The following is a 27819-nucleotide window of genomic DNA, read 5'->3' on the forward strand; positions in this document are numbered from 1 at the left end:
TAAACACAGCAGCACCCCAGCTACCTGGGTGAATGGGTAGCTGAATGGGTAGAAATGCCAGCCTGATCAGGGAGAAGATTGTCAGGGTGGCTAAAGTCAGGTATTCCTGTTTATGCCCTTGCCACATCTCTAGAATGTGAGGCTATCATTGACAACCTCTTCTCTTTCCATTGCCCTAAGATCAGTGGGAGAAGTGCATACACTAGTTTTTGCCCAACGCTTACAGGCTGTTAAGAACTGCCAGGGAGAGTCAGGTATCCCCTTCAGGGCTTGACCTCTACTTGGGAAGACAGAGCAAGGGAGTCTCTAGGAGCCTGAAGAGCATTAGTGACCAGCTTCTTCTTTCTCTTCTCTCTTACCAGCCTCTGTACAGGTTCCCTGGGAAAGAGCAATTTCACCCAATAAAGTTCCCTACTACATCAAGTGAGTGACTGTCTGAATCAGACGTGGGTCAATCACCTATTCACTCCCTCACTTACCTTTCTTTTTTTCTACCTGTCCCCGTCACTCCTTATCTGTTGGGATTCCTTCATGTGGTCCAATTTTTCCTCCTACTCATCTCAAGAGCTCAAGATTCTACCTGAGTAAAGGTGAACCCTTGTGCTTTAGGATCTTCAGGGTTCACCCCTGGATCCTGCAGCTCCTTGCAACCAACCTATCACTGGGTGGGGTGTGCTTGTGTGAGGTGGGTAAGGGGTGTTGTGGTCCCTGGTGCTATTGATGGTTTTGTTTGTAGCCACCAGGCTCAGACCACATGCTGGGATCATCCCAAGATGACAGAGTTGTACCAAACCCTGGGTAAGAATGCAGAATTCCTGTATAGGGTGGATATTCAGCTGCCTTTGTTCTGTAAGAACAAAACGGAATCTCATTCAACAAGCAGGTGGGGATGAAAGTGAGTGCCTTGTCCTTCCTCCAGCAGCCTCCTTTCGTTTCCCCTCTGCACCTCCCTCACCTGGAGGTTCTACATTCCCCCTGGACCATTTTATCATTACATTAGGAAATTATGCTTATAGGTGTGAACCAGATCTGCTTTGAGAAACACTGTCCAAGGTGTAATGAATGTGACTCTCATGTGCCATATTTTTGGCTACTAACAGAGACTCACCATTAGGTTGCAAATTTTATCTATGTTGATGTATATGAATTTAGTTCATCTATTTTAACTGCTGTAGAGTGTTCCATTGTATGTACTAGTTTCTCCATCCAGTCTACTGTTGATAGGCATTTGAGTTGTTTCCAGTTTGGAGTTAATAAGAGCAATGCTGCTGAAAAGCTCTTGTGAGTGCCTTTGGATATACACGCACATGTTCTTCAGACTACAGGTCTAACATTGTTTCAGTGTTATGACAAGCATTTTAGAAATTGAAATAGACCAGGAAATATGAAAGGAAGTACAACACATCTTTAGCAATATCATATTTGATATTAATTTTATGCTTTTAGTTTATCAAATCTAGATGGTATTGTTTCCTGAAATATTTGATTCAGTTATTTATACATACTCACATGAGTATATGTTTATTTAACCATGATGTAAAGTGAATTTCTCATTTTGTCAGAAAACATTTGAAAATCACTGATCTGGTTATATAATTGGCTGGGTTGTAGCATAGCTGGATGTTCAATTTTACTAGGTAATACCATGGTGTGTTCCAAGGTGATTGTATCAGTTTATACTTCCACTAGCATCCACATCTTTGCCAATGCTTGCTATTGTCACTTTTATCTTTGCCAATCTAGTGGGTATATAATGGTATCTTGTTGTGGTTTTAATGTGCATTTTTCTGATCTGAGTGGGTCTCTTTCCATTCTTTGCAGCTGATCTGAACAATATTAAGTTCTCAGCCTACCGCACTGCTATGAAGCTACGCAGAGTCCAGAAGGCACTGCGCTGTAAGTCTCCCATCACACTTTCCTTATGGCTTCCCCCCACAACTCATTCTCTTCCTCTCTGTCAGCTGTTTCTCACTTTTATCCCACCTTGGCCAGGGTTGTTGATTGGCTTGGTGGGAACCCTCCAAAGGCTGGGATATGCTGGCTATGAACACCTGCTCTTTCCAGGGCCCTTCTGTTCTCCCCAAACTCCAAACTTGTTTGAAAATTAACCCACAGCCATCCTCTTCCTAATCCTTCTTTCCTGCCCAACATGGATAATCAAGCAACTGTTTTATGGCAGTAAGTATCCTAGCTTATATAACCCCTTCTTGGGGTTATGGATGTAGCAACAGATCTATTGAAGGATATGTCCATGGTTAGGGAACAACATGGCTACAAATATAATGTGCCTCCCAGCCTTTCTCAGAAGCACTGTTTATTCAATGTTCCTGGCATGTCTGGTTAGTCTGCTTCCAACATTGAAGGTAGTAGTAAAGATTTGCTGAGGTATGTCACAATTACTCATGCACATCTGAGCCTTAATAAGTGGTAACTAGGTTTTCAAAACAAGATCCATGGACAAACCTATTTGCAGCTGAAATATATATACACAGAGAAAATCAAAATGGGATTTCTCCATTAAACAGTAAACAAAGAAGTTGAATTTACTCACATCCCACCATCTTCTTGAAGCTGATATCAAAGAACCTATGGGTATAGAAACATTTGGGATTAATTTAGGGGACCTTTTGCTGCTTTTCCCTGCTCCTTGGCAAAGGACAAGCTTCTATCATACTTACAAATGGTTTGTCTGGAGATTGAGTAAAATTTGGTGAAGCTGGTGGACTTATCTCCTTATCTAGAGCATGGGATTCTTCTTTTGGCTATATTTTCTCCCTCTCTCCTTTCTTTCCCAGTGGACCTGGTAACTTTAGCCACAGCCTTGGAGATCTTTAATGAGCATGATCTTCAGGCCAGTGAGCATGTGATGGACGTGGTGGAGGTCATTCACTGCCTGACTGCCTTATATGAACGGCTGGAGGAGGAAAGAGGCATCCTGGTCAACGTGCCACTCTGTGTGGACATGAGCCTCAACTGGCTCCTCAATGTATTTGATAGGTAAGGGCTTGCAGCCCTTGCAGCATCCAGGATGAAATTCAATAGGGTATCTGGAGTGGGCCTGGTAGGAAGGGATTGCTCCCATAGTGGACTTGGACCCAGCTCAGCTTGGGGTATGATTGTCATAGAGCCTTGCTGAGGCCAACTCTATGAGGGAAATGACTATCAAGATGTTAACCCTTTACACACATTTATGTTTTCAATATCTTCTTTTAAACCTAGTGGTCGCAGTGGAAAGATGCGGGCATTGTCCTTTAAGACTGGCATTGCATGCCTGTGTGGCACAGAAGTGAAGGAAAAATTGCAGTGTGAGTATAGCTTCGAAGTCTGGAAGTGGTAGGTAGAGGGAGAGGTGTGGTGGGAGGAGGGAGGGTATCAGACAAGCAGAAGTTAGGCCTTATGACTCAGCAGGGGGGCTACTAAGGCTATCTTATGATACTTCCTGGTCTAGGCTATTGCAAAGAATCCACAATAGCCAAAGGTCAAGATGGGCCTAAGGCTTGTTTTTATTCCCAGTGTCATTCCAATGGGTTTGGTTTCCTCCAATCTGATGTGATTACTTTACCAGGATCTGAGTTAGCATCCCAGGGTACCCAGAGTCCAAACTTTCTCATTCTATTTTCTTATGACCTATCAGACTTAACCTTCTCCAGTCTGGAGCTCAAGCCATGTCACATTTTCTACTGGAGACTTCCCATGTGATTACATGGGTAATGTGCAATAATCCCCATCACTGGAAGATGGGCAGTATGTAACTCTGTTGGTTTTCAACCTCTCTGGTGCATAGTGCCTATGCTTTCCCCTCCATCCTTGATCTTTTGTACACCATTTTGTACTTTTCTACAGCAGTATCCTTAGTTGTCAAGTGCTTACTGTGTGTTAGTCACTGTGCTAAATATGGTGAGTACTGGGTTCAATTAGACATGGTCCATGCCTCAAGTGGTTTATAGTCCAGAGGAGGAGACAGAAGTACACAGAAAACAGTTTTTATAAAGTGTTAATTAGACTAATCAGAATGGCAAATGATATGTGCTATAATCAGATCACAGAAGAGAAATGGCAATGGTCTTTCTAGGAAAACTTTCCAGGTAAGGAAACATATCAAAGCATGTTCATAGCTATGCTGTTATTTACAAGGTTTGTCCAGAAAAAGCACAGCCATTGTTAATATAACGAGAACAGTTTGTGCAACATAGATGCAACCTGGCAGCCAAGGAGAGTGGACTAGAATGCATGTGCTTGAACAGTGACGACTTCCCTATACTAGTCAGTGGGGGTGGTAGATGCCATTGAGTGAGCATGTGTACTGTGTGGTCATCACATTCAAAATGACTAAACAAGTAGAGTAATGAATCTGTTAAATTTTGCATGCAGCTTGAACATTCCTATGAGGAAACTATTCAGATGATTCAGAAAGCTGCAGCTGTGGGCAATTGGTGATTGGTAGCTTCATCACAACAATGTACCCATTTATGCATCCTTTCTCATGCAGTTTTTTGGTGAAACACCAAATCACCCAAGTAACTCAGCCCCCCTATAGCCCAAATTTGGTGCCTTGTGACTTCTGGCTTTTCCCAAAACTAAAATTACCTTTGAAAGGGAAGAGATTTCAACCATTGATGAGATCAGGAAAATATGACAGGGCAGTGATGGCAATTGGGAGAACTGTGTGAGGTCCCAAGGCGCCTACTTTGAAGGAGACTGAGGCATCATTGTCCTGTGTACAATGTTTTATGTATCTTGTATCTTCTTCAATAAGTGTCTCTACTTTTCATACTACATGGCTGGATACCTTCTGGACAGACCTTATATTTCTGTCAACATTCCTTTGACATGGGGTGGACAATGACTATTTATCTTCAATTTGCAAGTAAGGAAACTACAGCATAGAGAGTTTCATGACTTAAATAAGGTTCTACAAGCTAGTCAGTAATGGATCCACTACTAAAACCCAGGCCCTCTGTCTTCCATGTTTGTGTGTTTTCTGAGCCTGAGCCTAAGGTGAGGTATAACACACACAGACAATAATCTCTGGAAGAGGTTTTCTAAGGTAGGAGTGTGGTGGGAGAGCTCCCACAAGGACAGATATAGCCCATATTCAAATATAAGTAACTACCACAGTCTACTTCACAATCACTTAGAGATAATTCTTAGATAACCCGATGCTTTTAATTATCTCCTCTTTGGGGGGCTATCTGTGTCAGCTTATCTTTCCATTTGTGTGCATAATTGATAAAATACGATGACATAAGGTAGGAAGTGATAAGGCAGACTAATTGTGACTCACATTCAATTAGCCCTAAATCCCACACCATTCATCTTGCTTCTTGAGAATCTGTTTTCCCAACAGTGTTTGGCCCTGTTCTCACACGCAATTTGCTCCCTTTGTTCTCTCTACCCTCTCTTTTTGATGTTCTCTCTCCTGTGTTTATCTTACTTTTTCTCTCTGAACTCAGAGAATGCTCTTTTTAGAATTCTTGGGCTTCTAGAAGGTCAGGGATTGGCCTGTAGGTATTCCAGTTTCAAAAGTCATTAGCTAAATCTATGTGGTCTTTCCCTGTCTTCTTTTTTTACTCTTTCTCCCTGCACCATTCTCTGGCCATTCCTCCACTGGGGTTGGTCATGACTTATGGTGAGGCCAGCAGACCTCTTCAGCCAAGTAGCCAACTCAGGCAGCCAGTGCGACCAGCGCCACCTTGGTGTCCTGCTTCATGAGGCCATTCAGGTGCCCCGTCAGCTGGGGGAAGTGGCAGCCTTTGGGGGCAGCAATGTGGAGCCCAGTGTCCGTAGTTGCTTCCGTTTTGTGAGTATGGACCTGGGTAGGGTGGAAGGGAGGGATAACGGGAAGAAGGGTGGGAAGAAGGGAGGGAGAACTAAGAGCTAGGCTTTTGATCTGAACTACACACATGTAAGGGAGTTTGATGGATGGAAGAACAAGGGAAAAGGTTCTCTGGGTTTTTAGAGTCAGGGTCCTACAGGGAGGGTGCCAGCTCTATTAGGATAGGACAGAAGGTAGACACCTCTGGAGAATAGACCAACTGAGGTCTTGCCAGTTCTCCTGCTCTTTCTGAGGGCTGTCATTCTGAGGACAAGATACTTTGGGCCTCAGCCATTGCTATTGGGCTTCTTGTTTCCTTAGAGCACTGGGAAGCCAGTCATTGAAGCTTCACAGTTTTTGGAATGGGTCAACTTGGAGCCCCAATCCATGGTGTGGCTAGCTGTTCTGCATCGGGTCACCATTGCTGAGCAAGTGAAGCATCAGACCAAGTGCTCTATCTGTAGGCAGTGTCCCATCAAGGGCTTCAGGTAGGTAAGACAATACCTGATGGAATGATAATAATTGTAAATAGGCCACATTGCAAATAAATCATATATCACAAAAAATACATTACATAATTACATAAGTACTGCTAATCTATTGTATATTTTTACATATTGTTGTAATTCTATTGCAGAATGTTGAACTTTTTAAACAATCTTAAATATTTTCTTTTGTTTAGTTGTATTATGAAATATTCCAGATTTACAAAAATATATAGAGAAGCCAAATGTGCTAAGTGAGGGAACAGCACAGAAGTGGAAGCAATTTGTAGCATTTGCTAATTTCCATGATGTAAATGCTCCCACTGTGACCAATGTCTGGCTACCCACAGAAGGTTGGGAAGAGACATGCAGTTGCACACTATTTATAGTACTTCTGCCATGCACATTAAATAGATGAAACAAGTTTTAAATATTTGTTACTCCTGTTTTTAATATCATTTACTGAATTGTGAGCTTAGATAATTTATTTTTAAAATAATGGCTGTGACCTGACTGTTGTGGCTCAGTGGATTGATCTGTGGACCAAAAGGTTTCTTATTCAATTCCAAGTATGGCACATGCCTGCATTGCAGGCCAGGTCCCCAGTTGGGGGTGCAAGAGAGGCAATGATTGATGTTTCTCTCGCACATCATGTTTTTCTCTCTCTTTCTCCCTCTTTTCTCCTCTCTCTAAAAATAAATAAATAATCTTTAATGCTAATTTAAAAAGTGAACACAGAGACCCTTTTTAAAAAATTTTTCATTTATTTATTTATCTTTAGAGGGGAAGGAGAGAGGGAGAGAAACGTCAATGTATGGTTGCCTTTCGTGCGTCCCGTGCTGGGAGTTGGCCTGCAGGGAACTGGCCTGCAACCCAGGCATGTGCCCTGACTGGGAATCGAACCACGATCCTCTGGTTCGTAGGCCTGTGCTCAATCCACTGAGCTACACTAGCCAGGGCACAGAGACCCCTTTAAAAATAAAAAATGAAATAATGACTGTATTTAACAACCAGCTTGGAAAATCCCTGAAATTTTAACAATTGGTTCTTATGAGCTGTTTTGAGCCAGCTTCAGCAGCCCATAGTATGTATCCACCGTCAAGCTTAAGAAATAAAATGTTATTACAGTACATTCAAAGTTCCACTGATTACATTCCCTCCTTCCCCTACAAAGTAATCACTATCCTGAAATTGCCTTTCATCATACAATGTTCACTTTTTTTTTTACTTTTTAAAGCACTAACACACACTTTCTTCACAACCACCCTGCTTTTTATAAGGAAATGAGGCAGAGGTGGAATGTGACTTGCCCAAGTTCACATAGATGGTTAGTGCAGATCCAGGACCAGATGTTAGATCCTCTGACTTCTTTAAGTCTAGGCATTTCACCATTCTATATATTACTAGGTATGAACAGCTCAGCCAGGCTTGGAAGCAGGATCTGAGGGCTAGTCTATATTGAATAATAAAAGAGTTCTTATTTAAAATCTTTTGAAAATAACTTTTAGCCAACTTTTCCAGGCCTGGTAGGGTAAGTGGCCTTTGTATTGGAAGAGGAAGTTCTCCAACATAGGTACTGGTACCTGTAAGACTGAACCCTTTGGAGCCATCCTTGCTGAGAAAGCTATTTGCCCCCTGGCTGGTGTAGCTCAGTGGATTAAACATGGGCCTGCAAACCAAATAACCACAGTTCAATTCCCAGTCAGGGCACATGCCTGGGTTGCAGGCCAGTTCCCAGCAGGGGATGCATGAGAGGCAACCATACATTGATATTTTTCCCCTTCCTCTCTCCTTCTCTTCCCCTTTAAAGATACATAAATAAAATCTTTTTAAAAAGAGAGCTATTTGTTATTGTAAGCAATTTATACCTGCACCCCTTCCTTTTTAAAAAAGATGGTGAGACAAATGATATTTTCCACACTTCATGGAGATTTATGTTCACTAGAACAAGACTAATCATTTAGTAAAGACTCAGCTAGTGGTGTATGTAGGAGGTTGAGCATATTATGGCTCCATGCCCCACCCCCTTCTAGTGTTTGTCTATATTTGTATATGAAGGGAATAGCAAGTGACCATGGTCCATTGGATCCTCTGTCCTAACACCTCTCCTCTCCTCAAGGTACCGGAGTCTCAAACAGTTTAACGTGGACATCTGTCAGACCTGCTTCTTGACAGGCAGGGCCAGCAAAGGCAACAAGCTGCACTACCCCATCATGGAGTATTACACCCCGGTATGGAGCCTCTGGGCCAAGTAGGAGGGGGAGACAGATCTCAGGTTCTGGGCCCTTGATCTACTTGCACAAGCACTGAATAAATGTATTTTGTTCTCCTAGGGAAGCATTTTCCCAACAGTCCTGATGATTCACTGGTTTGAGGGATTCAGGCCTCTCTGTTCTTACAGCAGAGCTTTTCCCTTACCAGGGCTGCAACCGGCTGTAGCAGCCCAGGACCACTCTCAGCCATTTAAAATGCACTCACTATTTTCCTGCCAACAGAAGTTTCAGGAAAAAATAGAGTAAGATAGTTTCAGGCAATGAGCCTTCTGATGCTCCCTTGTTTTTCTTGCTTAGTTTCCTATATTGCTCCTATCACTGGTTTTTACCTGCTATGTTGTCATCGTTTCCATCCCTTCTAATCAATACCAAAGTTTTTCCTCAAATTAATTACTCATTCTCTTTGGAGGAATGGTGTATGATATTTACCTGGGTCCCTAATTCCACTTGGTTTTCATTGGAAACCATGCCCTTCATAGCCACCTGAGTCCAAATTGGTAAGCATCCCTGAACTCCAGCCACAGAATTTCTCCACAGCTACAGACTTTGCTGCCTGAGCTAACTCTGCTCCTTCAGCTCCTTTTTCTCAGTCTGTCCCTCAGATATTCTCAAAGCCCAAAGCATATCCAGTTTTCTGCACTGCTTTCTCCCACCCTACCTTCTCATCTTTCAACCTGTTTCCCCACAATCCATCCCTCCAAGTTGTTATTCTCTTCTCCAAATTCTGATGGTACAGAAACATACACAACCTAGTGGGAGGAGAGATGTTGCCTTTTATTTTTCTTTCATTATCATTTTAAAGTAAATGTTATAAAAGTCATACAAGGAAAACTGGCTCAAGATGGTAGATTGATAATCCTCTTCCTCCTGTTCATGTATGTCCCTATAATTTATGTAAATGATATATTTTTAAGTGAACTAGTATATGCTCATTATAAAAGATCCAAATTATATGGAGGTGTTTAAAGTGTAAAATGAAAGTCCTCCCCTCTCCTCAACCTGGTCTGCCCTCCTCTGGTCCAACCTCTCAGAGGTAATCAGTGTTCCCACCTTGGGATATCCTTTTGGAACTTTTTCAAGGAGTGGAGTGTGGTAGACATGAACGAGACTGAAAGACCAGTCACATTTCCTGCTCTAGAGGAATAGCCACACCTACATCATCATACCCCAAAGCCTTTAAAGTGAGTTCTTCTACCCTGTTTCTTCTCAGACCACATCCAGTGAGAACATGAGGGACTTTGCCACAACCTTAAAGAACAAGTTCCGCTCAAAGCATTATTTTAGCAAACACCCTCAGCGAGGTTATCTGCCTGTGCAATCAGTGCTGGAGGCTGACTACAATGAGACGTGAGTACCAGTGGCTGGACAGGGCTGTGGACAATCTTGCTGTGCCTGGGTATGTGAAGGGACTGAGTGCCATGTGGGCTTGGAGAGTGTTCCAGGGAAAACACCACTAGTAACAGAGCAGTTCAACTTGGGCCTGACTAGGAATTCGGCCTCACCACTAGACCCTGTGTATTCAGTCTCTGTATCCTGTTCCCATCAGCTCTTGCTCATCTCACTAAGTTTGGAAGGGGGATGGCAGTAGTGAAGAAACAGGCTGCCTTGCTACCCAGTCTTTAGTCCTCTGAGTCTTTGCTACTTTCTTCTAGGCTGGCTTCTTCCCCGAGGTTACCACATGCTGACACACACTCCCGCATTGAGCATTTCGCCAGCAGGTACCACCAGGTTTGGGGGAGAGGAATTGTAAGGAGTCTCATGGGGAAGGGGTTTTCAGGTGGGGCAAAGAAAAAGGCATCAGGCCAGGGGGACATGCACAGTGGGGTATGTGGCAGCCACCAAGGCCCAACACTTAGGTATGGTTGGGGCAGCCCCTAAAACTGATGATTCTATTATGGGATTATAGAGTCCTTGAGATGAAAACAAGCCCCCCCATCCTGTTTTCCCCTCTGTCCCTGCTCTTTTTTCCTAGGCTTGCTGAGATGGAAAGTCAAAATTGCTCCTTCTTTAATGACAGCCTGTCCCCAGATGACAGCATGTGAGTTTTTACAGCTGCTTCTTTTACACAAATAGCTAGCTCTCTTTAGGATTCTTCTGCATTATTTGTTTGGGAAGGGTATATCCTTAAGGGGAGGAGGGCTTGGTGATTAGGGCCTTTGATGCCCCAAGGAAAGAAGTCTGCTTTCTGGATATAGTATTTAGTAAGAGAAACTGTCTGCTCTGTATCAACTGAGTAGGGGAAATGATCTACCACCTCCCTGCCATCTGCCTAGATCCATTTCTACTGCAAGATTCTATTTTTCTATGCTAAGCTTTGAGGGAAGAAGAATATGCTTTCATCTAATTTAGCAGAAATGAACTATTATCTTATGCTCATGATGCCAAAGCTAGTGCCACAGCCACCCTAAGGAGACACCAGGGACTTGACTGAAGTATGTCCAGAGAGATTCTCTGGTGCTATAGTCCCCAGAATGGGCCGTTCATCTCTAGGGAGGTACCTAGCCTGCTCAGAAGGCCTAGAAGCTTCTAGCTACATGGATAAGTCAGGCCCTGATTGTGATTCTAGTAGGCAGTGATCCTTCTGGGGGTGGGGAAAGGAAGGGTAGGAAAGGTGAAGGAATAGCACAAAATCTGGATTGTTCCCCAGGGGGCTTTAAGTAGAACCCAGAAGCCCCAGAATACTGAAAACCCTGTCTCCTAGTGCACCCAAACATGACCTCTGTGAATATTTCCACCCCTTGTAAGCCTCTTTTCCCTCTCTACAAGACTTAGAAGTTAATCCTCCACCATGCATCTCCTAAGGCCTGAGCTGGGAACTGAGAACACATGCCCTGAACTCTTTCTAGGCTCAGTGACTGGCCATATCCTTTCCTCTTCCCATACCCATGTAGTGATGAGGATCAGTATCTACTGCAGCACTCTAGCCCCATTACAGACCGGGAGCCAGGCTTTGGACAGCAGGCTTCATGCAACATGGCCACAGAAAGCAAGGGGAAGCTGGAGAAGATCCTGGCCCACTTAGAGGATGAGAACCGGTGGGTATGGTGATGGCTCAGATCCACATGGGTTCTATAGTCAGACAATTGAATTCAAGTGCTGGCAATTCTACATCCTAACTATATGGCCTCAAGCAAGTTATATTCTGTGATTTTTCATTTCCTCATTTGTAAAATGGGGATGATAGCAATAGTACCTCCCTCCTATGCACACTTGGGAAGATCATATGAGCAGGTATTTGACGTGTTACCCAGTGCCTGGCTTAAAGAAACTATTCAGTAATTCAGTAAGTGCTAGTGATTCTAGTAATTAGTTGAATCTCTTTAACTCAACCCAAATATTTTCAAGTACCCACTAGATGCAAGCAGAAAGAATACAAACCCAGATAATACAGAAGAGCATATATGTCTCTTTCCTGAAGAAATTTTCAAGGTTGGTATGGAAAATATACTTAGAACTTAGTGAAAATAATAAAAGAAGAGGAAGGTGACACTGCATAGCACATTTGAGGACTGGAAGAGGGAGAGTGAAGAAGGATTGATGGCAGCGGGGGGCCTCAGGAGGGGCTCAGGGGCCTCAAGCCACTTTCAGGGCATGCAGTAGAATCCATAGTATCCCTCAGAATGGTGCTTCTCAAACAGTAGTGAGCATTCATGTCACTTGGGGAGCTTGGTAAAATGCAGATTTTGATCCACAGGCCTGAGTTAGGGCCCGAGTTCCTGAATTTCTAACCAGCTCCAAGCTCCCAATGCCCATGCCTTTGGCCCAAAGACTATACTTGGAGTTGCAAGTCCTTAGAACAGATCAGTCTGTGAAGTGTCTGTTACTGGTTCAAAATAAGATAAATACAGAAATAGAGAGTAAACTTTTAGAAACTCTTGTAGCAATTTGACATTACTATGATATCCTAGCAGATAATTAGTGGACTTGTCTTCATTGAATTGAGTATATACCAATTTGACAGTTGCTGAACTTGTGTGCCAAGTCATGTGTGTGTGAGCCGTGTACTAGCTCAAACTATATTGGTCCACAGTGGATTGAAAAATCTCTCTGATATTTCACTATGGATAGTTTTCTTTAATTTAAAAATTTTTTTCAATTACAGTTCACAAAATATTATTAGTTTCATGTATACAACAGTGATTAGACATTTATGTAACTTATAAAATGATGACCCCAATAAGTCTTTACTAAAGATAGTCTGAGGAGCAAGCATTAGAGAAGCCGTCTGTGGGCAGGCCCTGGGAAACAATGGGGAGAGACTAATTCTGTTGCAGAAAGAAAGAGGGGGAAGAGAGAGAGAAAGAGAGTGAGCAGAAAAAAGTAATATCCCCCAAAGTAGACTGTCTCTTTGGACTCTGTTTTCTTGAACTCAACATGGGTTTTCCAAGTGTGCCGAAGAGAAGGGTAGTTGACAGAGGAGCCAATATGAATGATATTTTGTTTATGTTATGTCTTCTAACAATCTAAAAATGGAGTAGATGGGTTAGTGGCTGAAATGCTTCATTAATATTTTTGCCTGCTTATAAGGGCCATTCAACAAAAAATATGGCTAGAGTAGGGGTGAGGATAGGAGAGCCAAGGTATAGCTCACGCCTAGATAAGAGGGGTCATTTGATTAATTGTATTGATATATACCAAACCTTTCACCCCAAAGAAGCAAAATACACATTCTTTTCAAATGCACATGGAACATTTTCAGATATAGACCACACGATAGGACACAAAACAAGCCTAAACAAATTCAAAAACATTGAAAACATATCAAAGCATTTTTTCTCAGATCACAAAGGCTTGAAACTAGAAATGAACCTGGACTTCCGCCAAGATGGAGGCATAGGTGGAAACACTGTGCCTTCTCCCACAACCAAGTTTGAATACAACAAAGGTTTGGAGAAACAAAGACACAACCAAAGGACAGAAAATTGAATTACACGGAAGTCCGACTACATCTAACCGTTCAACGGGGACGGTAAGAGGGGCAGAGCCAGCAGCGAGCAAAGTCGGGCAGAACAGGGCCCCCGACCCAGGCGCGCAGGCAGACGAGAACCAGTTGGGGTGAAGGGCAGACCGCGGGCGCATATTCGCGCACAGTGAGACAGACCATGCAGGCCCCAGGGGGCGAGGGCTGACGGCGGTGGCACACTCGCGTGCAGTGGGACGAAACGCGTGGGCCCGGTGACGGCAGCAACTGCGGCACCGGTGAGGGCCGTGGTGGCAGGCGGGGGACAGGACGCCATAGTCCCTCTTTGACCCCGCCCCCACATACAGCGTCACAACCCAGCGACTTAGTTGCCCTGCAATACCAGTGAGAGCCATTGTCGCTCTTTGACCCCACCCCCACATACAACGTCACAACCCAGCAACTTAGTAGCCCTGTTCTAGTGAACACTTTAGGGCTCTGATCCTGCTATGGAACAGGCACGAACAACACGAAAGATGGCACAAGAAGAGCTCAAAGTCCCAGAGCCAATAACTCTAAGCGACTGAGAAATTGCCAGCCTCTCAGAAGCACAATTCAGGACACTATTTATCAGGATGCTCACAGAACTGGTAGATTATAGTCACAAATTAGAGGAACATATGAAGGCTAAACTAATTGAAATGAAGGGAGATGTCCGGGAAACCAATAGCAATGGAAAGGAAACTGGGACTCAAATCAATGGAATGGACCAGAAGGAAGAACAAAACATCCCACCAGAAAGGAATGAAGAAATGAGAATTCAAAAAAATGAGGAGAGGCTTAGGAACCTCCAGGACATCTTTAAACGTTCCAACATCCGAATTATAGGGGTACCAGAAGGGGGAAAGAAACAGCCACGAGTGGAAAACGTATTTGAACAAATAATAAAGGAGAACTTCCCCAGTCTGGCAAAGGAAATAGACTTCCAGGAAATCCAGGAAGCTCAGAGAGTGCCAAAGAAGTTGGACCCAAGAAGGAACACACCAAGGCACATCATAATTACATTAGCCAAGACCAAAATGAAGGAGAGAATCCTAGAAGCAGCAAGGGATAAGGGGACAGTCACCTACAAAGGAGTACCCATCAGACTGTCAGCGGATTTCTCAAAAGAGACCTTACAGGCAAGAAGGGGCTGGAAAGAAGTATACCAAGTCATGAAATCCAAAGACCTACAGCCAAGATTGCTTTATCCAGCAAAACTTTCATTTAGAATGGAAGGACAGATAAAGTGCTTCTCAGATAAGGTCAAGTTCAAGGAGTTCATCATCACCAAGCCCTTATTATATGAAATGCTAAAGGGACTTATATAAGAAAAAGAAGATGAAAAATATGAACAGTGAAAGGACAGCAAACACACAGCTATTAACAACCACACCTAAAACAAAAGCAAACCAAGAGGACAGCTAGATCAGGAGTGGAACCATAGAAATGAAGAACACATGGAGGGTTAGAGACGGGGGTGGGAGGAGGAGAAGGGGGGAGAAGGCATAGAAAATAGCATAGATGGTAGGTAGAAAATAGATAGGGGGGAGGGCGAGAATAGTGGGGGAAATATAGAATCCAAAGAACTTGAGACACGTGGTTATAAACTAAGGGGGGCAGAATGGTGGGGGAAGGAGGGTGCGGGTGGAAGGGATTGAAGGGGGGGAATAGAACAACTGTAATGGTATAATCAATAAAATATATTTTAAAAAAAAGAAATGAACCTGAAGTAAAAAACTCAAAAACATTCAAATTCATGGATACTGAATAGCATGTTATTAAACAATAAATGGGTTACCAATGAGAGCAAGTATCAAAGAAATCAAAAAGTATCTGGAAACTTGAAAATAAACACACAACAGCCTAAAACCTATGGGACACAGTGGAAGGCAATCCTGAAAGTGAAGTTCATAGTGATACAGACCTACCTAAAAAAGATAGAAAATTTTCAAATAAACGACCTAAACCTACACCAACAAAAAATTGGAATAACAAGAACAAATGAAGCCCAGAGCATGTGGAATGAAGGAAATAATCAAAATCAGAGCAGAATTAATTGACGTAGAGACTAAAAGAACAATTCAAAGAACCAGTAAATCCAGGAGGTGGTTTTTTGAAGGCAAACAAAATCGACAAGCCTTTAACCAGATTCATCAAGAAAAAAAGAGAGAGGAACCAAATAAATAAAATCAGAAATGAAAGAGACAATACAACTGGTATCACAGAAATACAAAGGATTATACAAAATTACTATGAAAAACTATATGCCAAGAAATTTGAAAACCTAGGTGAAAGGGCAAATTTCTAGAAACATAATTTTCCAAAACTGAGTCAAGAAGACGCAGTAAGCCTTAAAAGGCTGTAAACAGCTAGTGAAATTGAAGCAGTAATCAAAAACTCCTGGCATATGAGAGCCCTGGCCAGATGGTTTCACAGGAAAATTTTACAAAACATTTAAGCAAGAGCTAACCCCTATCCTTCTCAGACTATTGAAAAAAATCTAAGAAGTGGGAAGACTTGCAAAGTCTTTTTTATGAGGCCACTATCATCCTAATCCCCAAACCAGATAAAGACACAACAAAGAAGGAAAACTACAGGCCAATATCACTCATGAATGTAGACACTAAAATTCTCAACAAAATACATTAAATCACATTCAGCAATACATTAAAAAGATCATACACCATAATCAAATGGGATTCATCCCAGGGATGCAAGGATGGTACAATATTCACAAATAAATAAGGGTAATACATCACATAAACAAAATGAAAGAAAAAGATCACATGAATTATCAGTAGATGCTGGAAAAAGCTTTTCATAAAGTACAGCATGTATGTATGATAAAAACACTCAGTAAAGTGGGAATGGAGGGAGTATACCTCAACACAGTAAAGGCCATATACGAGAAACTTACAACCAACATCATACTCATTGGGCAAAAACTAAAAGCTTTCCCACTAAGATCAGGAACAAGACAAGGATGTCCGCTCTCACCACTTCTATTCAACATAGTATTAGAAGTCCTAGCCACAGTGATCAGACAAGAAAAAGAAATAAAACATATCCAAATTGGAAAGGATGAAGTAAAACTGTCATTGTTTGCAGATGACATAATAGTATACATAGAAAACCCTATGGAATCCACCAAAAATTACTCAAGATAAGTGAATTTTGGAAAACAGCAGGATACAAAGTCAGTATTCAAAAATGGAAGGCATTTTTGTACTCCAACAATGAAATATCAGAAACAGAAATTAGGGGGAAATTTTCATTTACTATAGCAACAAGAAAAATAAAGTATGTAGGAATAAACCTAACCAAGGAGGTAAAAGACCTGTACTTGAAAAACTATACAACACTGAAGAAAGAAATTAAGGAAGACACAAAGAAATGGAAGCATACACCATGTTCATGGGTTGGAAAACTTAAGATCATCAAAATGTCCATACTATCCAAAGCAATTTATAGATTCAACACCATCACTATTTAAATTCCGGTGACATAGTTAACAGGTATAAAACAAATAATTACATGGAACCATAAAAGACCCCACATAGCCTTAACAATTCTGAGAAAGAAGAACAAAGTAGGAGAGCTCACAATACCTGATATCAAACTGTATTACAAGGCCACTGTAATCAAAACAGTCTGGTACTGACATAAGATCAGACACATAGACTAATGGAACAGAACAGAGTGCCCAGAAATAAACCCAAGTCTCTATGGTCAATTAACATTTGACAAAGGGGGGAGAATAATAAAATGAAGCAAAAAGAGCCTCTTCAACAAATGGTGTTGGGAGTGCTGGACAGGTATGTGCACAAAAATGAAATTCAAGCATCAACTTACACCATTCACCAAAATAAATTCAAGGTGGATAAAAGACTTAAATATAAGGTGCAACATCATAAATATCCTAGAGGAAAACAGGGGCAGGAAAATTTCAGGCATCCCATGTAGCAATATTTTCACCAATATGTCCCCTAGAGCAAGGGATATAAAAGAAAGAATAAACAAATGGGAGTTCATCAAATTACAAAGCTTCTGTACTGCTAAAGAAAACATCAGCAAAATGAAAAGAGAACCAACCATATGAGAAAATATATTTGCCAATGATACCTCAGACAAGGGTTTGATCTCCAAAATATATAAAGAACTCACATGACTCCACACAAACAATCCAATTAAAAAGTGGTCAAAGGACCTGAACAGACACTTCTAGGAGGACATACAGAGGGCCCATAGACATATTAAAAGATGCAGACTATCACTAGCCATCAGAGAGATGCAAATTAAAATCACAATGAAATACCACCTCACACCAGTCAAAATGACCATTATAAACAAGTCAAACAGATGCTGGTGACATTGTAGAGAAAGGGACCCCTAGTGCACTGTTGGTGAGAATGCAGACTGATGTAGCCACTGTAGAAAACAGTATGGAATTTCCTCAAAAACATAAAGATGGAACTGCCTTTTGACCCAGCAATTCAACTTCTGGGATTATATCCTAAGAATCCTGAAACACCAATTCAGAAGAACCTGTGCACCCCAGTGTTTGTAGCAGCATAATTTACATAGCCAAGTCCTGGAAACAGCCTAAGTGCCCATCAGTAAATGAGTGGATCAAAAAACTGGTACAATTACAATTTGCACAGTGGAATACTACACAGGAGAAAGAAAGGAGCTCCTGCCCTTCATGACAGCATGGATGGAACTGGAGAGCATTATGCTAAGTGAAACAAGCCAGGCAGTGAAAGACAAACACCATATGATCTCACCTGTAAGTGGAACCTAGTCAACAAAACAAGTAAGCAAAATATAACTAGAGACATTGAAATTAAGAACAAGCTGACAATGTCCAAAGGGGAAGGGGGGGAGGGATAACTGGGGAAATAGGGGAATGTTCAAGTTAAGGAATATGTATAAAGGACCCATGGACAAGGAAGGACAATGGTGGGAGAATTGTGTGTGGGAGATGGGATGGGCAGGGCAGGGGAGAGTAATGGGGGGAAAATTGTGACAACTGTAATTGGAAAACAATAAGATTTTTTTTTAAAAGATGGGTCATTTGGAACCCAGACAGTCAACCCTTCATTGAGGCCATAGGTCTTGGCTTCTTTGTCATTGGCAGGATTCTCCAGGGAGAGCTGAGGCGCCTGAAGTGGCAGCATGAGGAGGCTGCTGAGGCACCCACTTTGGCTGAAGGCACTGCTGAGGGAGCACAGGACCACCGCAATGAGGAGCTTCTGGCTGAGGCCCGGATTCTTCGGCAGCACAAGAGCCGCCTAGAGACACGCATGCAGATCCTCGAAGACCACAACAAGCAACTGGAGTCTCAGCTGCAGCGCTTAAGGGAACTGCTCCTGCAGGTGAGGCTGAAACCAGGAGAAACACCAGAGCAGCCCCTACTGGGGTTATAGGTGGGGAGCTGAGGAGTGTGACAATGGGGAGGAAACAAAGCTTAGCCATGACTGTTAGATGACTTTCTGAAGAGAACTGGGCTGATAATTGGGGAAGGTGAAGAAGGAAAGGTCTAGTGTGTCTCATTTCTTGGCCAATTCCCTTCCATCTATCTTTCACTCCACCCTTGTTGGTTACTCTCAGGGCCTGGGGCAGAGGAAAGACCCCTGAGAACCCACTTCCCTATAACCCATTTGAGTCCAGTATTGAGAGAACAAAGTTCAAAAAATCATTCATCCAAAACATTGATTTTGCTGGAAAAAAGCAAGTTTGGACATGCTTAGCAAAAGAAAGATTTTTGCTGTGATGGGAACACTTGTTAATTTTTGTCTCTTTCTTCCTTGAGAGGTAGTATATATGATATAGTGTAGGTCTGGAGCCGGACTGCCATGTGTTTGAATGTGGCTCTGCCATTTATTTGCTGTATAGTGTTAGCAAAGTTACTTAGTTTCACTAAGCCCCAGTACTACCCCTCATCTATGAAACAGGGATATAATATACAAACTTCATGGAATTCAGTGAACATAAAATGAAATACTGCATTTAAAGAATTCACAATGGAATATAGTAAACACTTGACAAATGTTACCTATTGTTAGTATACGTACCAAGCGATACCACCTCCTACATCTTCCCCAGATCATCCAAGGGATGACCTCTAGATGCCCAGAGGTCTCTAACATATGATATGTTATGAACTGAAGATGAGGTGTGCAACTCTACATTTCTACAGAGAATTGGGTTTTAAACAGCTTACTTGTAGCTGAAATGACAGCAAGAGACCTTGAGTTGCAATACCATTCTTATAAGAACTGGGAGACTTTGACACATGTTAAAGAAGGAAGGTAATTGCTAATCAAATATTTTAAGAAGTTTCATCAAACAGGAGGCCACTGTTTTGGCACTGCAAAAGTTTTCCAAGGACAAAAAGATGGGCATGAGGTCTCTAAGGACCCTTCTAAGTTCAGAAGTCTGTCAAATAATGTCAGGAAGGCAAAGCAATTTAAGTCATGCATTACCTCTTGTTAGCCACCCACCGAATCAGATGGCAATGGCTCTGCAGGCTCGTCCCTAGCTTCCTCTCCACTGCAGTCAGAAAGCAGTCACCCCCAGGAGAAGGAACAGACCACACCAAACACTGAGGCTGCAGGTGAGTTACACCAGCCCTTTCCAGCTCCTTCCTTCATGCTTTGTTCTGCCCCAGAGATTCTGCCTAAGGTTCTGCTATGGCTGGGTCTGGTTTCTCCTAATGGCATAACATCAGGAATTATTGGCTTACTGACTGATTCATTCATTTGTTTATTCTACACATGTATATTGAGCACCTCCCATGTACTATACATTGTGCCCAGAAGACACATATGCTGTGGGTTTGCCCATCAGTTGGTGGTGCCCTAACTCAACCCCTTGACTACATTAGGGAATCTCTAGTTCCCTTTCAAAATTTCTATTTTCCAACACAGATGGTGTGGGTTCAAAGAGCCAAGATGTCAGCCTGTGCTTGGAGGACATTATGAAGAAACTTCGTCATGCTTTCCCCAGTATGCGAAGCTCAGATGTGACTGCCAACACCCTGCTGGCCTCTTGATGGAGCCAGATCCCCATTCTATAGACTGTAGTCCTCTCCTAGTTCAGTCAAAGCCTTCCCTCAACCTTCACCCAAGCTTTCCAGTCCCCACTGACCCTACATTTCTCAGCCAGAATTATTTGGGCTCTGGGCAGCAGCAGGGATCTGGTGGTATGTGAGGTGGGTTTGTAAGGGCCAGGGAGGGAAGAGGCATGATTCCTCTGACTCTAAAAATGGACCTTTAAATCCTCAAGTTTGAGGCTTGCTCCTTAAGTACACTCCTGTTGTAGCTGAAGCAAATAGCACTTGGAGGACACTCAGATGGGGATCAAACAAGCTGCCTTACAAAGTAAACCAGTGCTTCCTGTTGCTTTTCCTTCTCCATGGAATTATAGAGATTGGGAAACCTAATGACCCCCAGTTCCAGCATTATCACTCACAGGGGTTATCTCTACTCTCTGGTCCAACTCAGGGAGGTAAAAGGGTATCCTCGAGACACCCTCTCTCCATCAAAGTGACCCTGAAAAATCTGGGCAGCATAGGTCATATTACTTCAGCTCAGAGGCATATCTCTAGCCATCCTGATACTACTTAGATATTGTTTTCTCCTCAAATATATTCAGTTCCTCTGCCTCAGTCCCTGACAGACCTTCCTCAAGGGGGGAACTGTTCATTTTGGTTCCTACTTCCACCTTACATTTGGAAACATTAAAGAATTACTTATAAGCTTAGGGTTTGTTCGTTTTTTTAACTCCTGAGCCTTCTCTATCCTAAAGGCCTCATCATCCTGAGAGACCAGCTGAGTGGCTCTGGACATCCAACTAAAGCCCCCTTGGCTCTTCTGAGTCTGCCCTCATAGCCCTTGGGGAGAAGCAGCAGCTTACTTAGTAAAAGGAACTTGCTCTTTTGGGGTGTGAAAGGAGAAGCAACCCGCTAGCCTGGAGGAGTGTGGCTGCCCAACACCCTTGCTTCTTTTAGGCTGAATTGGAGGAGGTGGCTGATTTTCCCCAGCTAATCCTAAAACAGATACAAAAGGCCACCCTGAATAGTAGCCTATTCATAGGATACACTGGCTACTTTCCACACAGGCAAGAGCCTGGCCTTCCTTTGCAGAAAACTATTCTTTCTAACTCTGAAAGGTGAACCCAAACCTCCAACTAAACTAGTTCTTCCTAGGCAACATATACCAGGATCCCTTTATCTGGAAACTGTTTAGGATAGATAGTGGGGAGAGGTGGGAGTGGGCTTGGGAACTTTGAACAGTCAGAGCCCACTTAAGCAGCTTTCTTTCAAAAGGAGCTTTATAAGCTAGAACCCTGAAATTGACTTCATTTGCTTCAGTTTATGTGTATACATATCTATCCTACATACCTACTGTACATCAGTACACCCCTGGTCTCACACATTAAATTCTAATACCTCTTGAAGTATTAATGTTCTGCCTTGCTCTTTGTCAGCCCAAGCCTCTGGTTGAACAGATAGATACATTCTGCCTGCTCCCCTATGATATATCTCCATTCATTTTTGGAGTGTGTTGTCTTCAAGACCAAAGCAACAGAAGCCTGCAGTCACAGAGGAATCTAACAGGAAGAGTCACTCTCTTCTCTTTACTCATTCCAATTCTTGTTCCCTTGAGACCTGGGACTTGGATGAATTTTCCCAGGGTCCTCTGACCAATGGTTTAGGCACCAAAATAGAGCAAATCCAAGCTTTACCTACCCCATGCAGAAAAGAAGTAACAAACAGGCTTTTATTAGCCTTCATCAGGCTAAGACACAGACTGCATCTTCTATCCGCTTCTAGTTCTTAAGTCTGGCTCAGGGCCTTAAAGAAAGCTGCGGTTGCCACTGAAATCAAGAGGGTGTGAGATGCTTGGTTGTGTTACAACCAAGCAGTGGGCCAGTGGGTAAAACTGCTGGAAAGCTAGATTTATCTGCTGTAGGGGAGGGAGGGCAGCAGCTTGTGTCCAAAATCCTAACATTTAGAATCACCAGGGAACATTAAGGCAGAAGCCCACAGTGCCAGATATCACCACAACATATGTCTTATTGTTCATAAGGTCTCTGGGCAGAAAGACTTGGGAATCTGGATGTATTATGAGCACATGGTAGGTGGGCATCAAACACAGAGCCTGAGCATCTGTCTGTGAGTGAGGGAAGCTGTATTTGTAGGGGCCTAGATTGTGAGTAGGAATGGGATAGAAGAAATTTGCTATTAAGCAGAGATCTCAGGGTCTTTGAGGCTTATGGTTGCCTAAGCCTTAGGAGTGCAGATGTTATGAAACAATCTTTTACCAGAGAAGTCCTGGAAAATCCTTTATGTAACCCTCACTTCCCTTGAGATCTAGGGTTGCTGAGGGCCCGTGGCAACTGCAGTGGGCCAGGCATGATAGGGAAGTTGTAGATCTTGTTATGTAGGATTTGTGTTGTTAGGTGGATTGAAGCAGCAGGTCAAGAGTTGAATTTTCACTACCAGGGTCACTGACACTTTGTAGTCCTGTGTTTACCTTAAAGCTAGAGGTGAGTATAGGCATACCTTGTTTTATTGCACTTTGCTTTGTTGTGCTTCACGGATGTTTTTGTTTTTTTACAAATTGAAGGCAAGACCCTCCACCAGCAAAAAGATTATAATTCATTTTATTGTGAGGCTTATTTATTGTGGTGGTCTGGGACTGAATCAGCAATATCTCCATGGTACGCCTCTTTATCACTCAAGGATCTGATGATGGGCACTGCCTTATGTACAAACACTATGCCTGCAGTGAGGTAAATGGATCCATGGGCATTGTAAATCCAAATTAGGGTGGGATTTACTGAGATGTGTTATATGTCATTAGGCATCTGTCATGTATGTGTCTCCTAGAGGAATTGTGTGTGATGCTGTATATAGTATATGTCCTTGTACTGAAAGTGTGGTGAAGGGAGTTACTGGGTAGGTAGCTGGAGGAAAATCTCTGACTTGAAGGGTTAGTATCTGTGATAAGGAATATGCTTGCTAGGGTTGTTGTCAAATAGTATCAATAAACAGGACTGATAGGTGATTTATTCTGGACAGAATCTCATAGAAGCCAAGAAGCCATTTTGAGGGTGCCTCTGCCTATAGCGAGAGCATAGTGGAGTCATGTTGCCTAGGAAATTGTTACTCAAGGGTGACTGGTTGGAGGACATCAGGATGTTTGCTGTTTGGTTCCCTAGCGAGGGCCCTACCCAGTAGGACATGTGCCCTTCCCTCCAGAATGGAAATGCTGAAATCAAGGCTCTTAAGTGCCCATTTTCTTCAAGGCTCCAAGTTTGGAAATATTTTCTTGCAGAGAAACCTGTTTGCGTTCCTTTGCTCCAGGAACTGGGCTTGTAGATTGCAGTAATGAGAAATCCTGAGGCCAGACAGAGGCCTCCAGATTCATTTAAAGGAATAGTCTACTGCCTGAGGTGTGTGTTGGGGACCTGAGCTCTATATCCAGCTTCAGGCTAGAGAGTTCCTTCAACACACATTCTCAATGGTAGACTCATGGCCTCTGAAACTATTTCAGGCCAAGGATCCCATAAAAGTTTCTTTGACATAGGTGACAGATAACCAAGAACATAGCTTCTTTAAAAGACAAACAGTCCTAGGAAAGAAATGGGCCCTTGCCCTAGGGCTGTGGAGACTTAGCTGCTCAGCAGGGCACCTCTATTTCTAGGCCTCCGTGCCAATAACTGTCTTTGGGAACAAAGGAATACTTCAGTTCCTTCTTACGTTTTTAACACCCACGGCTGTGGGAGACGGAAAGGCTCAAGGCCAGGGCTCAGGTCTCAGCCTACATCTCCTCCCATAATTGATGCATTTGTGGAAGGGGGTGTGACCTGCTGAATGCCCTTGCTGTCCCCAGGGCAGTATTGAGGCTAGACTGAAGCCCACTATGCTGTTTGCTGGCTGGAAGAACTGGTCATGAGGATAACAGGGAAGGGATCTGAGGGAGGTGGCAAGGGTAGCTAGCACATTAGTCTAGAAAAGTTTGGAATGAAGGGGCAGGACTGGAAACAAATTGGTTAACCTTGATTGCCACTCACTGTGGTGCTTTTCCCCTTTCCCTTGAATTCTGCTTTGAAAAGAATAAATTTGTATTTGTTTACTTTGGTTCCTATGATTATATATACTGTTTGACTCTGTTATTGCACATCTTTTCCTTATTTGTGTGTGGGAAGAAATAGTGGGCCAAGAGGCCACAGGAACAATGCAAAACATGGGCTACCAGATGAGTCCAACACCTACTGGTCCAAAAAACACCCCTACTAGGGGCACCCACCATAGTTACTTGGAGTGGTTGCTTCTCAAGGCCCTACGAATTACCCCCTCAAAGAATGAGCACTTATGGTAATGGTTCCTCAATACCATCCTCATTGATCTGAGGAATTTTTTTGCCACCCGAAATAATATGCAAAGAAAGACAATGCAGTAAGTTTCCATAAAGTTACCTTTATTCAATTTAAAGGTCAAAGGTCTATCCCTTAGAAAACATACTTATATATACATATGTACAGTCTACCCAGAAAGTATCCATTCATATAATATGAAAAATAGAGATATTTATTGAATAATATACAAGATATGATAAACATTGTACATAGGACAATGACACCGCAGTTCCCTTCAAAGTAGACACCTTGGGACCTCATACATTTCTCCCAGTTGCCATCAGCTGCCCCATCGTATTTTTCCTAAATCTCATTGACATTCTGAAATCTCCTCCCTTTCAAAGGTGATTTTAGTTTGGGGAAAAGCCAGATGTCATAGGGCACCAAATCTGGGTTTTAGGGGGGCTGAGTCACCTGGGTGATTTTGATGTTTCACCAAGAAACTGCACAAGATGTGATGCATAAGTACATGCATTGTTGTGATGAAGCTGTCAGTCACCAGTTTCCCACAGCTGGTGGCCTTCTGAATTATTCAAATAGTTTCCATGAAAGAATATTCAAGCTTCATGCAAAATTTGATGCAGATCCATTGCTTTGCTTGTTCAGTCATTTTGAATGCGATGGCCACACAATATATATGCTTATTCAATGGCATCTACCATCCCCACTGACTAGTACAGTGAAGTCATCATTGTTCACACACACACATTTCAGTCCACTCTCCTTGGCTGCCAGGTTACATCGATGTTGCGCAAACTGTTCTTATATTAACAATAGCTGGACTTTTCTGAGACAGATCTTGTATATCCATGTAAATTGGTAGTGATAGTTCTTTACACATAGGAAATTAAAAGTCTGTCAGTACCTCTTCACCACCACCAATTTTTCTTTTTTCACCAATCTATAACAGCTCTGTTCAATATAAATTATAAATATAAATATAAATATAAAGTGAGCCACATATGCAATTTAAATTTTTCCAGAAGCCTTATTAAAAAGTAAAAACAAACAGGTGAAACCAATTTTAATAGTATATTTTATTTAACACCACAATCCTTAATATTATTATTCCAAAATATAATCAGTATAAAACAATTCTTAATAATAAGATATTTTATATTCCTTTTTTAAAAAAATGTCTTAGAAGTTGTCAAACAGGCTTATAGATTTTGCTGATAAAGAAATAAAAACCCGACTTCCAGTCAAGATGGCAGCATCGGTAAACATGGCTTGCCTATGTTTCATGAGACAAGGAATTCACTCCTTATTACAACCACATCAAAATTACAACTAAAATATAGAACAATCATTACCCAGAAATCAAGTTGAATGGAAGTCTGACAAGTATGGAATTAAAAAAATCCACATTCATCCAGACTGGTAGGAGGGGCGGAGATACTGAATAGGTTGCTCCCACACCCACATGTGGTAGATAAAAATTTTGGAGGAATATCTTGGGAGTGAGGAGTCCCAGCCCCACACCAGTCCTCCGAGCCCAGAGTGGTTCTAGTCCCCATAACTTAGGGATATAAGTCCCCATAACTCCTGGTGAAACCAGAAAAGCCAGTGTTCATGCTGCCTGTCACTACCAGAACCAATAAGCAGAGACAGGGATTGAAACTTTGTGGGTGCTTTATTCAGGTGGCCAGCAATCTGAGAAGACGGTGGGTTATGTACCCTAACAGACCATCTTACATTCTATTTCAAACTGACCCTTTTTATAAGGAGAAGAAAAGTGTAGGTAAGGGATTTGGAATTCAGGGAAACAGTTAATCAGATAAAAAGTTGCACCATTCTTTCATTTGTGTCCTGGGCTATGGTCTTTATCTGTGTCCTGGGAGGTGGGCATATGGCTCAGATACCATCTTGATTGCTTGCAGTCCTCCTGAGGCACAAAGATGGAACTGCTTATAGTCTCCTGGAGTCAAGTTGGGTCATACCTTCAATTCCTAAAACAATAGCTTTTTACATGCATTGATTACTAAGCTTATTAGCTATTATCTGTTAGGGACCACTTTGTGTGAATTGGAGACTATAGCCCTGTGCGAGCAACACCTTGAGAGAGGCCTGTAAGTTGTGACCAGAACGTTGAGAATGCAGGAGGCAGTGCTAGTACTGAGGGTTCCTGGGGGAAATCAGGCCTGAAGAATGCATTGTACCCTTTGAAGCTAGCTTTGCTTTGTATAGCCCTGTTGGTATAAACCAGATACGCATAAGGAGTGAATTCCTTGTCTCATGAAACATGGCCATCTGGCATCAGCACATCTAACAGACCCTAACCTGAGGCAGATCTCAGTGTTCCTTTGTGGGGGTGACTTTCCTCGAAGACCCCTGTGTGCCACGGATGAGAGTAAACATGACAGAAACATGATGTGATCTGCTTGGGGAGGAGAGGTGGCCAGTTTCCCAGAGAAAAAAGGCCTTAAGCAGTGGCTAGTTTCTCAGGGGAAAAGAGGCCTCGAGCCCCTCCCTCCAGGGACTTTTATTGGGTTGTAATACACAGGAATACAGGGCAGCAAGGATCAAACATTAGACAGTCTGAGTCAGAGTCTGTCAGGCAGAGAGTTTCAGAGTTTCCTGCTCGAACCCTTAACATATGAATGAAAGCACTCTTAGCAGAGCAGATTTCACAGGTTTTTCAGGAAGTCTTTGTGATGCCAGATTTTTCCCCAGGACATGCTCTAGCAAGGCAAGGATCTGCACCCCTCCCCATCAGGTATTCAGGCTTAAGGGGATTTAGAGCCAGGAAGTGCTTCTCCCAGAGGACATGGGGACTCAGGCTTTGTCAAAGCCAAGGGGCGAGAGTCCATTGCTCCCTCTTTGTTCCAGCCCCCTGAGTCCTTCCATGATGGCCTCCCACGTGATGGAGTCTGGCCT

General features: G+C 42.7%; 1 protein-coding gene across 2 annotated transcripts in view; it reads left to right on the forward strand.

The window, feature by feature from the left end:
• The window catches only part of DRP2 (dystrophin related protein 2), a 49337-nt gene extending 26208 nt beyond the window's left edge, over positions 1-23129 (forward strand). For both annotated transcript variants that reach the window (XM_037060190.1, XM_037060191.1), the window contains 15 exons: positions 363-423; positions 737-798; positions 1822-1896; positions 2796-2997; positions 3220-3305; positions 5643-5800; positions 6137-6303; positions 8420-8531; positions 9784-9920; positions 10226-10291; positions 10546-10611; positions 11465-11608; positions 18653-18890; positions 20011-20131; positions 20445-23129. In XM_037060190.1, the coding sequence (XP_036916085.1) occupies positions 363-423; positions 737-798; positions 1822-1896; positions 2796-2997; positions 3220-3305; positions 5643-5800; positions 6137-6303; positions 8420-8531; positions 9784-9920; positions 10226-10291; positions 10546-10611; positions 11465-11608; positions 18653-18890; positions 20011-20131; positions 20445-20569 (1820 nt within the window). In that variant the 3' untranslated portion in view covers positions 20570-23129. The remainder of the gene's footprint in view (positions 1-362; positions 424-736; positions 799-1821; positions 1897-2795; positions 2998-3219; positions 3306-5642; positions 5801-6136; positions 6304-8419; positions 8532-9783; positions 9921-10225; positions 10292-10545; positions 10612-11464; positions 11609-18652; positions 18891-20010; positions 20132-20444) is intronic.
• The last annotated feature ends 4690 nt before the right edge of the window (positions 23130-27819 follow it).

This window comes from Sturnira hondurensis, unplaced genomic scaffold (genome assembly GCF_014824575.4).
Source record: "Sturnira hondurensis isolate 20B ecotype Veracruz unplaced genomic scaffold, ASM1482457v3 Scaffold0011472, whole genome shotgun sequence".
Lineage (NCBI taxonomy): Eukaryota > Metazoa > Chordata > Mammalia > Chiroptera > Phyllostomidae > Sturnira > Sturnira hondurensis.